This window comes from Musca domestica, unplaced genomic scaffold (assembly GCF_030504385.1).
Source record: "Musca domestica strain aabys unplaced genomic scaffold, Musca_domestica.polishedcontigs.V.1.1 39, whole genome shotgun sequence".
NCBI classification, from domain to species: Eukaryota; Metazoa; Arthropoda; class Insecta; order Diptera; family Muscidae; genus Musca; species Musca domestica.
In genome coordinates this window covers 5,607,524-5,624,655 of record NW_026712326.1, presented here as the reverse complement: position 1 = coordinate 5,624,655, position 17,132 = coordinate 5,607,524, and the positions used below count along the sequence as shown (strand labels likewise).

Genomic DNA, 17,132 nt, shown 5'->3' with positions numbered 1-17,132 from the left:
GCCGCCGTAATATGCACTCTGTAACAACAATATTTGGGGAAATATATCAAATGCAGCTCAGAAATACCTTTGCTAAATTTTATCGAGATCGGTTCAAATTTGGATATAGCTCCCATATATAACTTCGTCCGATTTACCTTTTATTGTGCACCAAACGTCTAATATTTGTCCAAATGGGATGGAATTTGGCACTTACGACCGAATTGAGTCTAGAAGCTAGTATGTCAAATTTGGTGAAGATCGGTTCAGATATAGCTATAGCCTCCATATATATTATTCATCCGATTTGTTATATTTGTTACCCACAACCGTATATGCACTCCGTAACAACGATATTCAGGGAAATATATCAAATAAAGCTCAGAAATATCTTTGCCAAATTTTATCGAGATCGGTTCAGATTTGGATATAGCTCCCATATATATCTTCATCCGATTTCAAATTAATTATGCTCCAAATGGGCAATACAAGTCCGAATTTAAAAGATACAAATGCTTCGGAATATTTAGTCCTTTGAACTTAAAATTATAATTATAATCATAACGTGTATGATTGAATTCTCTCATAAAAACTTTTAATTGTTATGTGGAGCTCTACTTAATTAGCAAAGTGGTGTAGGGTATCATAAAGTCGGCCCCGCCCGACTTGAAGACTTTCTTTACTGGTTTTTATTCTTATTATTATTATTGGTACTTTTAATGACCATATTCCTTGGAGTTAACAGTTTAGACCCAAAATGATATATATTCATTTTGGGTCTAAACCATAATGTAACTTTCCGGTGTTCGATATTCAAATTCAATACTACCAACAGAGCAAAAACTATTTCAATTTGTTTTCATATTACAGTGATGTCCATCCCCTAAATACTCCAAAACAAATACATTCAATTCTTTATAAAGGGTTTTTTTTTAAATTTTGATGAAACTTTTTTTTATTTATTTCAGTATACTCTGACAAATCATCAAGAATATACTCACGCTTGAACAACGCTACGAAATTATCCAAATTTACTTTGAAAATCAGGCTCTAGAGCAGTTGACAAATGACCCGTTATTTTATCGCAAAATTGCGTTCAGCGATGAGGTGCATTTTTGGCTTAACGGGTTTGTTAATAAGCAAAATTGCCACATATGGAGTGAGACCATTCCACAAGAGACCCTATAGACTAAATTACATTCAGAAAAATGCACCGTATGGTGCGGTTTTCACGCTGGTGGCATCATCGGACCTTATTTCTTTAAAAATGAGGCCGGAGCTCGCGTTACGGTCAATGGAGATCGTTACCACACCATGATCAATGATTTTTTGTTTAAAAATATGGATGACATTGATCCGGAGGAGATGTGGTTTCAACTGGATGGCGCTACGTGTCATATGTCGAACGCAACCATCGACTTATTGAAATCAAAATTTGGCGATAAGTTGATTTCGAGAAGAGGACCTGTCAATTGACCTCCAAGGTCGTGCGGGGCTACGTGAAGTCACTGGTTTATGCTCATAAACCAGCAACAATTGACGCCTTGGAGGCCAGCATTGTTCGTGTTATTTGTGACATACGGCCAGCAGTGCTCGAAAAAGTGGCCAAAAATTGGACGCCCAGAATGCACTTCGTCAAGAACAGCCGCGGTGTCCATATACCCAAAATCATTTTCAAATTTTAATGTCACGTATTGATCTTTCGAATAAAAAAAATGATTAAATTTTATTGTTTTGTGTTATTTTTTACAATTTCATGTTCTATCAAGTTAAAAAAACACCCTTTACAAAGTCGAATGTAATTATAAACAAATAATGGATACAGGAAGCAAATACAAAAGTCTTTCCAACACAGACAACAGTTTTAATACTATTGTTACTATAAATTAAAACAAATTTTACACTTTCTCTCTCATCCATCCAAGACTAAGAATAATTTCAGTATACAAATTTTTTCCAAGACGTTGTACGACGCAGAACCCATTCATCATTCCATTTGGCAGTTATTTTCAAATAAAAACTCACAGCACTACAAAAGCGAAGTAATTAAAAGTTCGCTAATAAATTCCGAGTAAAAATGTGAAAAAGAACAGAGGCAGAAAAATCGGAAGCATATAAAATCGCCAACAACAATTTCATTGAAGACCGTAAAAATAATTACTCCCTAGAAAAATACATTTACAATGGCCTTTCATAAAAGTCGTCGTCGCCGCCATCATCATTATCATCGCCGTCGTCGTAATTGAACTTAAACTGTAACATTCTTAAACAACGCATTTTGTTGTTCATTTTTTCTCTTCCACTATTCCTTTACTTACCATCGTGATGAATATTCCAAATTCCGGATTCATTTCAATCGTATCGCCATCTGTGAATATGAATGTCTTTTTCTTTTCCTTCTTGGCCGTCAAGACAACGGCAACCTGTTGCGCAGCTACGGACAGTACTGGCAGTTCAATGCGATTGAACTCATCGAAGCAGCCCCATGATCCGGATTGGGCTAAGCCTTTATAGATGCGACCCAAGCCTCTGCAATAGAAGACGTGTCGAGAATTAATCCTTTCACATGGCCAAACGAGAAATGCAATTTTAAAATAACACAGTCACACACACATGCGTTGAATCATAAACATAAATTATAAACAATGATAGTACAGTACATGGTGGATAATTGCAATAATTAAAGTGTATTTTATAAGAAGTAAGTGCAATATTATTATTATACTATAATTATGGAATGTCAGGTGTCACGGTTATATATAACTAATCGAGAACGGAAAATCTATAGGAAAATTATCTGCCAGAGAAAGTGGTGCCTATTATGAACTCCAGACACCAAGTTTGAAATAATTCTGTTAAAAAAGTAGCTTAAATCATCCAAATACCAATAATTCGAAAGTACTGTTACATATGGGGCTGTAGGAAGTCCCTGATCTGTACATGCCATTTTCTGTCATAGAAGGTAATACCCATTACAAGCTCTAAATTTAAAAGAATTCCGGTGAAAAATGACTCACAACTTACCAAAATACCGAGGTCTATACTTAAACGAAGACAGTTCTCGCCAAGGATATTATCGACATATTTACAGCAAATTTGATTCAAAGTTGTGACTAAAACACCCAAAACACCTTAAATCTGCCAATACTATTATATAGGTCGTCATATGCGTGGACGCATATGATCCGTTTTCAATACCAAAAGTAAGACTTTTTCAACCTACTTAATTTCGTTCAAAAGCTATCAGCGAAGGCCTGCAGGATGAGATGAAAAAACTGCAACCAACTTAAAGACTGCTGTAATTTCTAAGGCACTCGTCCGACAGCTGTTAAAATTATTCCAGTGACATCTCATTATATTGTTTACAAGCGTACAAAAGCATTTTGTTGAGCATTTTCCAGAAAAAAGTTATTCGTAATGAAGAAAACAGCAACATCAGCAGAAATTGTTCGAAAAGTAAAGAAGCGGCTTGATCGAAACTAGCGTCGCAGTGGCCAAAAAATGGCTCGTGAGCATAACGTATCGCAATATTCTATTCGCAATATTCATTGAAATTTCAAAAAGTGCAAGAACTTACAGCGCAACAGAAAGAAAATAGACTCAAAAGAGCTAAAGAGCTGCTTCGCTTGGCCGAAAGTGGTGAACTGCCGAACCTGGTTTTCTCCGATGAGAAAAGATTCGTTGTAAAGCAGTTTGTAAACAAACAAAATGATCGTGTTTACTTGCCAAAGAGGTCAGCTGAAAATGTGCACCTTCGGTTGGTCACCAGAGCTTAAACGCAGACCATGGTGATGGTATGGGTCGCTATAACAGGTCGCTCTGCGATCATATTAATCGACCATGGCATCACAATAAATGCCGAATATTATCGCGAAAATATTCTGGAAGGTGTATTAAAGCCTTAGGCACGCAAACAAATTTGGCCACCAAAGAATGGTTACAAAATGAGGTTCCTCGCTTCATTTCCAGCTCACAATGGCCACCAAAATCTCCTGATATCATCCGCTGGACTATTGTGTCTGGAGTATTTTGGAAAGTAAGGTTGGAACTAAAAAATATCAAAGTGTCGATCACCTCAAGCAAGCGCTTCGCCGGGAATGGGCCAAAATACCGCAGAGCAACATTCGGGCAGCGTGTGACGATTTCATTGGCCGTTTGAAGGCCATAATTCGAACCAAAAGTAACCAATTCGAACAAATCTAAACTTATTCTAAAATTTGATGCTATTTCCGAATTTTTTGTTTTTCATTCGATAAAATTTGAAAAAATGTAAAAATTATGGCATTTGACTTTTTTGCAGTTTTTTTATCTCACCCTGTATTCATCGGACCCCAAACACATACACATTAAGCTGCCGAATCCGAAAGAGTTCTTGTCCTTCTGCCTACACTTTGGCTGCTGACTCTAAGTTCAGTGAGCTGCCAAACTCGAATGAATTTCAATCCGCCTCCGAAGACCTGCACATCAACACCCTAATACTCACATCGCAAGCCCCGATTACTTCCAAATCGTCAACATATCGAACGCAGACGTTCCAAAAAGCAAGAACCTCATTTTTCTGGTAACACTCAACCTATCGACAACCAACGACCATACGTTTCTGATCACCTTCAAACCGTCAATTTCATCTTATCGTATATCAATATGAGTAGATTGTAATTTAATCAAAAAGGCAGTAAGTTCGGCCGAACTTGAATATCCTCTACCATTTGGAACGAATTTGGACATTTTCAAAAAAAAAATCGGTGGAAATTCTGTTAGAATCTTAAAAATAACGAATGTAGCCGTCATATTGTCTATACAAAGACGTGGACCTGCATTGGCAATTTTGATCATAAGCCATAGCAATATTCAAATACGAAACATGAAAAAAATCGGTGAATAACGTAGCTAAAATCATCAAAATACCGAATATAGGGAGGTACTGTTTTATCGGGGCGAAGACCTGTACCTGCATAGACAATTTTTGGTCACAGGCTAGGAATTTCCGTGAATATTGTACCTAAAATCGTCAAAATACCGAATATTGGGGGTACTGATATATAAGCCCCATATACGAAGACCTGGACCTGCATAGACAATTTTCTGTCATAGACTGTAGTTCCCATTACGAACTATAAATGCGAAATTTGAAACAACTCCGGTGAATAATGTTTCTAAGATTGACAAAATATCGAATATATACCGTTATATGAGGGCTATACGATATCGTGGACTAATATAGACAATTCTCTTCCATGGGTTACTCTGAAGGAACTTTCTGTGTTAATTCTCAAACAGTTCCATTCAGGAATTTTGCCACAATCACTAAAATACCGAATATTGCGGTTTACCGTTACATGGGGGTAATACGATATCGTAGACAAACAGACATTTATCTTCCAGGGGATAAAGTACTCAGACGGAACTCCTTATGTGGATTTTCAGACAATTTCATTGAAAATTGGGCTACAATCATCAAAATACCAAATATCGGAGGGTATCGTTATATGGGGGCTATACGATATCATTGACCGATATCGCCCATCTTGCCTGCAGACAAAAGACTGATCTGTGCAAAATTTTAGCTTCCTATCTTTATTCGTCTTGACTCTAGCGTGATTACAATAGAAGGACGGACAGAAAGGGCTAAATTGTCTTAGATTTTACGCGGATCAAAAATATATATACTTTGTTGGGTCTAAAATAATTATTTCGATGAGTTACAAACTATGTATGGTGAAGGTTATAAAAAATATTAAAACAGGCTTTTAACACCAGAAAAGGAGAAACCTACTCTTCTTATTTCATAAGATTATGTGGGTCTTTATGGAGACTTTTGGTACAGCTGAACATCTGCTGACGAGAAAACCACGTTACACGTAGTCAACTGTTATACTATCATACCTAACCAAAGGTTGCATCTGGATAATATTAGACACGTAGGCACATAATTCAACGAATACGCATGTGTGTGTTTAGGTGTGCGGCTATATCTATTATTATTTATCCATTTTAAAATCAATTACGTTAAAATATTTCCGTCGATATAATAATTAAAACCACATGTCACGTTATTGTTACTATTATAAAATTGGGGAATCAGATGAATCTATAACTATAAAAGAGGAAAATGTTTGTACGTTTGATTGTTTGTAATTTATGGACACAAAAACCACTAAACAGATTTTCCGGAAATTATCTATGTATACTACAGCATCGCCTGAAAGTAACATGGGCTATAAACATTTTTGAAATTCTACTTGGAACTGCAGGTATATCTTCAAAATCTAAGCTACCTCCAAAAAAAATGAGATATTCTATGCAAATATCTATTGATCGTTATATTCGTCTTAGAATTTGGAATGTGTGACGAAATTTGGTACAAAATAAATTTATATTGAGATCGGTTCTGATTTGGATATAGCTCCCATATATATTTTCGACCGACTTCATGCATTTTATGTACCAACCACAATGTTTGTATCCGATTCCAATGAAATTTGAAGTGAGTAACGGAGTTTTGTATAAAAACAAATTTGTCGAATTATATTAAAATCAGTTCAATATATAACTCCCATATATGTGTTATGCCGATTTCATGTATTTTATGCACAAACAAATTCTTTGGATCTGCCAGGCGTTTCATCACATTATTTAGTACTCAGAGTTTGTGTTCATATTATTTTGTTAAGAAACATAGATCTACCACACCTAAACAATGGTATTAGGCTAACAGTAAACTAGTAAGGAAAGGTCAAAAGTCGGGCGGGGCCGACTATATGATACCCTACACTACCAGGCGTAGAGTGTAGAGCTCCCGTAACAAAAATGTTTATATTGAGAATTTATGTGAAATAGATCATACCAACTATGAATTTTTTGGAGCAATAGATATACCGGACCGAGTTTCAAAAAATGGTAAAATTCGGTTCAATGTTAAAAATCTATTCAATTTGGACTGATATCAAAAATATGGTGAGCAATAACCGCAATCGGATGAAGATGTATATCGCAACTATATAAAAATCTGAATCGATCTCGATAAAATTTGGCAGAGGTATTATTGAGCAGTATCTGATGCCCGGTATCAAATATCATTGTTGAGGAGTGCATATTACGCATATGAGGGACCTTAACACCAAATCGGATGAAACATAAATGGGAGCTATAGCTGATCTGTACCAATTTTCACCAAAATCTGAAGTGCTTACTTCTAGGCTGAATTCGGTCGGAATTGCCAAAATTCAATCTAGTTGGGCTGATGTTAGCCATTTGGTGCACAAAAAAACCTGAAATCGGAAATATATATATATATATATATATATATATATATATATATATATATATATATATATATATATATATATATTATATATATATATATATATATATATATATATATATATATATATATATATATATATATATATATATATATATATAAAAGGTATACCCTAATCTGATCCGATCTCGATAAAATTTGACAGAGGAATTTTCGATATCCATAAGTTATCTAGTGCTAGTGTTCTGGTGGAGCGCATATCACGAATGTGAGGGACTTAGATACAAAATCGGATGAAACATATATATGAAAGGCTTAATCATATCTTAACCGATTTTCACAAAATTTTAAATACTTGCTTCTAAACTGAATTCGGTCGTATGTGCCATTTGGGCTGATATATATATATATATCATTTGGTGTACAATAAGAATCACATCGGACGAAGATATATATGCTAGCTATATCCAAATCTGCACCGATATCGAGAAAATTTGTTCAAGGTATTTCTCAGTACTTGAATAAGTATTTCCCCGAATAAGTCAAATTCTGCTGTGGAGTACAAAAATAACAAATCGGATAAACAATATATATAAGAGAACAATAGCTTTGTCTGAAGCCATTTCCACTAAATTTGATACACATGTTTCTACGCTCAATTTGGTCGAGTGTGCCAAATTCCATGATATTCGAACTAATATTATACATTTGGTGCACAATAAAATGCAAATCGAAGGAAGATATACAGGGGTGCCCATATTCGACGGACCCATCTGGCAATGCCATAACTTTTGACAGAGATGTCACATCGTTTAATGACGTACCGCGTTTGAAGCGTCAGTCCAAGCAGATTTTTACGATGAAACACGCGAGCGCTCTGAAATAGTTGAAATTTACATTCAACAGAAGAAGTCAATTGTGAAAACTCAACGTGCTTTTAAAACATTAAAAAATGTGAGAAGTGCGCCTTCTAAGAACACCATTAAGCGTTTATACAAAAAATTTTCGACTGGTAAGGCTCTTTCTAATCCGAAGAGGCCATATAAAAGTCGACCAAGGCGATCGGCCGAGAATATCGCTGCCGTACGAGCCAGTGTTGAGTGGTCCCCAAGAACATCCCAAAAACGCCGTTCTCAGCAGTTGGGCATGGCTCGGTCCACTTTACAACGGATTATTCGCATTGATTTGCATTTGTTCCCATACAAAATTCAATTGACGCAAAGAATGTTGCCTGCGGACAGGTCTCGTCGATTGGAATGGGCCCAAAGGTCCGTCGAATATGGCCAATCCTGTATATGTGAGCTACATCCAAATCTAATCCGATTATCACCAAATTTGTCCTCGGGACAAACAAATGATTTGTAAAAAATATCATCTCTATCGGGCAATAAATGCGATCTGTCCTTTTTTTATAAAAATACATTGCGGACAGAATGTGATTCTATACAGGTCATCAAAAGGAACTGTGGGGTCTCTCTCGCTTTCTTCTCCATGTCGCAAATAAATGCACAAATACATAATACCCTGACCGCAATGTGGTTTAGGGAAATATACCCTTTGCAAAAAGTTCTTCAAAAATATCACCCTTTTCAAAAACCCCAAAATAATATCCATATATTTGCTCATTGATTAAAATAAACCGCAAATAAAGTTGCGGGCAACATCATGTCTTAAAGAAACAATTTTCTCTCCCCCCAAGAATTTCAAAATTTATTTCCATTTCCATTACAAAACACAATTTACTCACCTGTAATCCATTTGATCGGAACAATTAAATACAACCACATACTTGGCCAAAGTTTTTCCCATGTCCTTAACCGTTTCAGTTTTACCAGTACCAGCTGGACCGCAGGGAGCACCACCCATGCTTAAGGTTAGCGCCTGGGCCAATGTTATGTAGCATCTGTGTAGCAATGGTAAAGGTAGCAGCAGCAGCATCATTAATAATGAAACGAATGGAAAAAAGGGGGAAATGAAAAAATCAATATGGGTATAAGTTGGCAAAGGACTTTCTATGGGGAATTTATTGCTCAACTGGTGAGAGTTAAAGTGGCATATTTGAAGGAGCGTATTTAACTGGAAAGTTTCTTTCTAGCGTGGTAACTTCTTACCACATACTATTTGGGGTTTCCATTTGAAATTGAACATATTCAAAAAAAGTGTTGAAAGGCAAACTTAAATTGAACAATTTAATGTAGATGTATATAAAAATGAGAGGAAATTATGGAAACAGCTACAGTAAAATTTTAAAATTATATTTTGGGTTTGAGCTACCGAAATGGAGAGCAGCATGTTTCATAAAGTTGAAAATTAAAAAAAAAATAATTTCAGAAGAAGATATTTATTTTATTTCCCCGAACTTATTTTCCCACGGCAGAGGCTTCTACGATACCGAATTGACCCGAAGCAACAACATCCCAGTTTCGGCCAGCGGCTGCCAACCCAGTATGTATATGTTTGTGTTTGTTTATTTTTTCTGAAGTGGAAGCAGAATATCCCGGAATGCTTGCTGTAGATTTTATTGATCCGTGCCGTTATTGGTCCACTGCAGTCTCCAGAACAACAACCAAAACGGCAGCATTTAACGCCACATGTTGCTGTTCCAACTCCGGATTGTGCATCGTTTTTGCAATTCAATTACAACGGACTCCGAGGCAAAATTGATGAGATAATGGTTATGGTTACAACGTACTTAGGTAGGATCGCAGCAGAAGTCGAGGGGGGGGGGGGGTTGATTAGCGTTCCTGTTACATCATTCTGTTCAGTACAGACCTATCTCGCTTGAGCTAGTCTCTAGTGACCCTTGCATGGAAAGTATAGGGGTAGCAGTCAAGTGTGGATGTGCCGAGGTAGAGGTGCTTAATGTGTATATCCCGCCGATTAATATCTGTGAACCGCGTTATTTGCAGATATCAGCACATTTCATAATCTCTGAACACAGCACATTCCTTAACCACGCCAGGAGCTTTCCTGGCCAGAGTTCAGAGAATTCACCAACTGCTGCTTCAGAGAACTGCCCAACCCTTCTGATGTTCGGGTAGCAGATTGGATTTTCCGAAACATCATCAAAGCTGTATCCGCTCGCTATATACCTGCTGGTCGAAAATACTCGAGGTAAGACCAAACTTCCCAGCAGAGGCAGCGGGATTAGCAAATGAGGCACATGCCTTAAGAACTGCGACCGGGTGCCTTCTCATGACACCTGTGGACAATCTACATGAGGCGAAAGTCCTTCTCTGAAGTCAGTATAATCATTTTCTTTCGTTGCAGTACGTGATTGGGTGTTACCGCGAGAGTCATCCCAATCATCATATGGCGGATACAACATCCCCACCCAGGCGTGTCAGGAACGACACGACACGATCTAGAGAGGGAGGTCCAACGATATAAAAGAGAACCTCTAGATCAAGAAGCCTATCAGGCATGTATGATATTCTGATACTATTAGCAGTTATAGAATGAAAGCCGTCCTCGGAATCCACCCCCAGCTGCCTAGACAAACCAGGGTAGTTTTGGCGCAATTACGTTTAATATGGTGTAGTCGTCTCAATTCGTATTCGTATTCGATTTGACAAAGATGTGCGTGACGTCAACCCGGCGTGTGATACAGGCCCGCACAATACGCTGCACCCCTTTAATTGCACAGCCAAACCTCCACTCCAGAAAATCTCTGACTACAGCTCATTAAAGTAGTAATAGTAGTTCAACCTGGAGCATGAACCAGATAAGCAGAAGCAAACATGTACTACTGCTACAATAACAACAACTGTTCCGAAAAAAAAAACTTTGTGAATTCAAGACGTGGAAAATACTGATGGAATCAATTGCAACAAAAGTACCAGTCATCTGGAAGAGCTATGAACATTTTAATAAAATCTTACCGATCAGTGAGTGGAGTAATAACCAAACGATCCGTGCAACCTAAATATTCATTTTGATATGTAAACGTTACATCTGTAACTGAGATCCAGGTTTTATCCAAATCCTCCTTGAAATAGAAACGACACTGTTTTAGCCACTCAAAATCATTGGCCGACTTGATGTTCATGCGACACTACAAAAACAACAACAATTAGACACAAATTTCAAGATATACTCCAATGAAGGTTGAGCTCACCAATATATCAAAAATATCCCTTTGATGGACATGGATTGTAATCAACGTCTCAAAGTTCGTCCTCTCCATTTTCGTCAAATTTCTTGTCGTCTGATCAATCAAGGTATTCAAAATATCCAGAAATTTATTATTGGTCTCTGACATGACTTTCCTCTCTTGCCTGGCCTGCATCAGAGCCATTTCTGCATCACGTGTCCAAATCATTTGTATGCCTAGAAGACCTATTTGGGCTGGCGCCTTGTCGAGGAAGGCGAGCAAACTGAAATTTGGATCATTGATGGTGGCATAAGCGGTCCGTATGATCGAATGCAATGACGCCTGCGCTGTGACCAGCAATTGAGTTAGCCATGTCTCGACGGAACCCTCGGCCCGTATGGCCCGGTCGAGTTGGATCATTTCGCCCTCACTCGAGATGATGGCCATCATTTTGTTGTACTCGATGTCGTGGAATTTTATATGGCGGGTATTGTCGAATATGGACAGCAGGTGATTCTGAATGGTATGCGAATCGGAAGCTTGACCCAGAATCTCCAGCAGGGCTGGATCCGATACAAAAAAGAAGCGGGGGAACATCATGCGCTTGCGCTCCAAATAGCCGCTAAGGGATTTCTGACAGATTTCCAATTGTTCCTGGAGATGAGGCAGCAGCTGTTTCAGCAAATCATCGCCCACACAACAGGCCACCACGCCCGGGGTCTCATGGGCCCTTTGCATAATTTTTTGCCAGGATTTATCGATTTTCGAGAAACGTTTAGCCTCTTTGGGCAATTGTTTGGCAATGTCACCGCCAACAAATACCGCCTCCAAATAGACCCACATATTTTGCACCAAAAGCCATCTTTCCAAGATTTCATTGGAATTGGAGAGATCATAGACCCACTGTTGAATTTGTTTGCGGAATGGAGCATTATAACGATTCGATAGCAGTGAACCCAAAACCATGAGACTATCTTCCAATTGTCCTATTGTTTCGGCAGTGGTGTCACCACGCAACAGCAGTTCTCCACGATTGTTGAAACTCATGAATTGCAATTCATGCACAGACCATTCATTGGTGACCTGTTTCAATTTTGCCTCAATATCCTTCTCCTTCATGGCACTAATGCAAATATCCTCTATATCCTCCTTGTATTTCAGCAGAGGAGCTTCCAAAATATTTTTCAAAGAAAATCCCTCCGAATCAAATTCAAATGTGTATTGGGTTACATCCATAATACGCTGCCAATGCCTTGGCTTCATGGCCTTATTGGCCATCAATTCCAGCAGGGGACACATGTCATTAAAATCATCAATTGTCTTCTTCAAGGCATGGAAAGCCGGCCATTCCTTGAGGGCCTTGGGCAGTTTGCGACAACGATTTTGAAACTCCATCAATTCATTGTTGATCTCCTCAATGTCCACCTCATTCCAGGGTATATCATAATAACTGCTCACCCGATCAATGACATCATTGTAAAGCTTATACAGCTTTTGCAGTAAATTCAATTCCTTGCGTATCTGGCCCAATTCCGGATAGTCCGTTTGAGGTAGACCGAACAGTTCCTCCCCACTCTGATATGTTTGTAAACGCCTCCACATACCCTCAAAACGATTTTGAAATAATATCAAACGATCGGAGGCCTCACGTGGTGTCAGCCCCGGTTGCATTGGCCCCGCTGTGCGATATTCCAAAACATAATTGATTTTGTCCTGCTTGAAATTGTCCAAATTATTTTTCAAATCATCCTGGAAGGATGGTTGCATTTCCAACAATTTAACCTGGGCTTGCAGGGCGCAAGCCAGCAGATTTTGAAAGGTTGCCCTTAAATTGTCGACCAAATCGAATTGTTCACGTTCCACTTGGACCTCGTAGCGGGTGAGGACATTGAAAGCTTCCTGGAAAATTAGACATTTCATATGTAAGGAATATGTTCGTATTGATTTTAGGTGCTTACCTCAATTGGATCAATGCGCAACTCCATATCCACCTCTTGCTCCCTTATCTTACCCAATGTCTCCATAATCATGCGCACATCATCCAAGTCACGGATTGGTCGATCCAGTTTACGATCCATTTCATTGATAACTGCATAAACATAGTCCATTTCTTTTTTGTATTTCTTTTTCATGGCCTGGCCGATTTTGTGATTGCAGGCTATAAAAAATATGGCAAATGGATAATTTCTCAAATTATTCTGAATTTTTTTTTTTAAATTTGAAAATATGTTCAAAGATAATCAAATTATAATAGTCATTGTCAACACTGGTCCACTATTTAGAATAGGTCCCATCATGGTAGAAATACCAGGTAGCAACATAGGCGAAAATTACAACAAAGCAACTTTTTTAGAAACTTGATATGTCAAAGTTTTAACCAGGGCGAATTTATTTGAAGATATTTAAAATTTGGGGCAAATTGGTTTGCACCAATCAGAACTCTTCATTCTGAAACATTGAAAAAGTTTGTTTTGGTTTATTCATGTGTATATATTAGTTGAGATTAGTATATTTTTTAACATATAAACTGAAAATACTACAATAACTGGAAGTGTATACGTATTATACCATCAGTCATATCGCTAGAGAAGGTCTGTATAATTTCATATGACCAAAATGTATCTGATCGAAATAACGCCTCTTTCAACGAAATCCGTTTCAGGACATTTGGAGGCGACCCGTCCGTCTGTCTTGCTGGTGCGTACGATAGCTGTAGAATGGATCATCATCCAAACATAGTGCATCGCAATATTATTAACAAACATAATGCGGAGATGGGCAATGTCGTCCCACTCCTTCCGGTTCCTCCCTCACGACATTTTTAACAGCACAGAATCCAGTGCGAAAATACAAAATATATGTTATGTTATCACTTATTTTGTATTCTCTTAATAAAATAAATAATTCTCCTTGTAGCAATATCGGTCCAATCCTCCTGGTACCTCCCCCACAAAAGGTCAACATTTTCATTGAAAATAATTTACCGCATATAAAGATAACGGATTGTTGGATTTTCTTCAAACTTTGCAAATCGTAATATTTGCATTACCCCAAGATTGGGTGGGAGAATGGACAAGATTGGACTACTCCTTCTAATACCTCCCCCACTTATGCTCGTTATATACTTTGGGTTGAAGTGATGAGAACATATTTTGGCGTTTGGGTTTAAAGTGATCCCACAAATCGCACTCCACTTCAACCTCTTCATCTCTTCCTTGGGTACATTGAAAAATGTTGTTTGTCGTTCATTATCCTTTCTTTTGCAAACAGCACAGCACCTCATATTCTGTTTTTTTTTTTTATTTGAATTATATCACAAAATTTGATTTTTATATTTTTGTGTTTATTTTTTCCTCTATGATGTTTGAATTTCTGTTATGTATTTCTACGGCGAATTCGAATTACAACAACTTGTTTGACATATCAAGTTGACTACAGCTGGCCTGAAAGGGTTACCTTGTAATTCTACCATGGGTCCCATATTATGTCCCCCCAAAACAAGTTAAAAAGTCATACGGTTTGGCCGATAGATATTTAACCTCCGGTAATGTCCGTTAATTTAAATATATTTTGACTTGCGATATGATTATTCCAACTTTGACCCTTTCCGGCGGTTCCGGAGGATATTGGCCATTTCGTAGCTGATATATATTTTACAACGATATATACAGGGTGAGATATACAAAACTGCAACGAAGTCAAACGCCATAAGTTAAATGTCGGATATAGAATCAAATTTTAGAATACGTTTAGATTTGTTCAACTTGGTCACGAAATGAATGAAACCGTCACACGCTGCCCGAATGTTGCTCTGCGGATTTCGGCCCGTTCCCGGCGAAACGCTTGCTTGAGTTGATCGACACTTTGGTATTTTTAATGCCAACCTTGCTTTCCAAAATACTCCAGACAGATTTTGGTGGCAATTGTGCGCTGGAAATGAAGCGAGGAACCTTTGTTACCATTCCCGGGTAACGCTTGCTGAGTGCGATGGTGCTGAGTCCTGTTGGAATGTCCAAGGTCTGCGGCTAAAATGTTTTCGTGCCCAAGACTTTAATACATCCTCCAGATTAGTTTCGCGATAATATTTGGCATTTATTCTGATGCCACGTTCGATAAATACGAGCGAAGAGCGACCATCAGCTGTTATGGCGGCCCACACCATCACCATGGCCGGCGCCTGAGTTCTGGTGGCCAACCAACGCTGCACATTTTCAGCTGACCTCTTTGGCAAGTAAACACGATCATTTTATTTGTTTACAAACTGCTGGACAACGAATGTTTTCTCATCGGAGAGAACTAAATGCGGCAGTTCACCACTTTCGACCAAGCGAAGCAACTCTTAGCTCTTTTGAGTCTATTTTCTTTCTGTTGCGGTGTAAGTTCTTGCACTTTTTGGAATTTCAATGGCTTTACCCCGAGCTCATTTTTCATTATTTGCCGAATGGAATATTGCGATATGTCCAGCTCTCACGAGCCATTTTTCGGCCACTGCGACGTGGGTTTCGATCAAGTCGCTTCTTTACTTTTCGAACCATTTCTACTGATGTCGCTGCTTTCTTCCGTCCACCTTCTAGACGTCGGGCTACGCTACCAGTATCACAGTAACGAGCGACGGTTAGAGACACAAAATATTTATTCACATTTAAATGCTGGAGTGCCCTAACGATAGCCACTTGTGGTTTTCCAGCCAAATATAAAGATATAACACTATCACGCTTGAATTCCATTACGAATAACTTGTTTTCTGGAAAATTCTCAACAAAATGCTTTTGTACGCTTATAACTAATATAATGAGCTGTCACTGGAATAAATTTAACAGCTGTCGGACGAGTGGCTTACAAATGACAGCAGTCTGAATTTGGTTGCAGTTTTTTCATCTCACCCAATATATCTTGATCAGCATAAAATTCTATATCGATTTAGCGATGTCCGTCCGTCTGTGAAAATCAGTCTAGCTTCCGAACGAAATGAAGTATATTGATAAAATTGCACTCAAATGTATATTATGTCGGCAGGACTTTTGGTATTGAAAATGGGCCATGTAAGTCCACGGTTTGCCATGGCCCCCATATAACCCTATATTAGGTATTTTGATGATTTTTGCGACATTATTCATCGGAATTGTTTCAAATTTGATATTTGAAGTCCGTAATGGATATTGCAGCCTGAGGCAGAAAATTGTCTGTGCTGGTTCATATTTTGGTATAGCCTCCATATAAGCTACATTATTCGCCGATTTTTTTCAAGTTTCGCATTCGAATATTGTAATGGCTTATGACAAAAGTTGCCTATGCAGGTCCACGTAGTCGTTTAGAACCTAATATGACGGCTACGCTTGGTATTTTTAAGATTTTAATAGAATTTTTAACGAATTTCATTTTTTTTTTTTTTTTTGAAAATTGTCAAATTCGTTCGGGTTACAGTTTTTTTTTTAATTTTTTTTTTAAACATTTTCGGTAGTGAAGTAGAATTTTTGTTTTCTGTAATCAAGTCAAAACAGTTACTCCAAACAACGAATTTCATTTTTTCAATTAATCTCCGGTTTTTGTGATTTCGCCCCTCTGTGCGTCGCTTCAGAGAACTGTCCTAACTTCTGATAATGGGTTGGCTAAAAGAATTTCCCACATGTCATCAAAGCTAAAACTGGTTGCTACGTACTATTCACAGGAATTTTTTGAAATTTGGTATTTGAAGTTCGTAGTGAATACTACAGCCTATGACAGAAAATTGTCTGTGCTGGTTCATATTTTGGTATAGCCTCCATATAAGAGTACCTCCCTATATTGATGATTTCA

The 17,132-nt window shown here is 38.0% G+C and overlaps 1 protein-coding gene across 1 annotated transcript in view; it reads right to left on the bottom strand.

The window, feature by feature from the left end:
- Positions 1-17,132, bottom strand: part of LOC101889360 (dynein axonemal heavy chain 5) — a 136,092-nt gene that overhangs the window by 97,996 nt on the left and 20,964 nt on the right. The window contains 5 exon segments of the mRNA XM_059126490.1: positions 2,298-2,508; positions 8,991-9,146; positions 11,125-11,297; positions 11,361-13,235; positions 13,295-13,494. Coding sequence (XP_058982473.1) covers positions 2,298-2,508; positions 8,991-9,146; positions 11,125-11,297; positions 11,361-13,235; positions 13,295-13,494 — 2,615 coding nt within the window.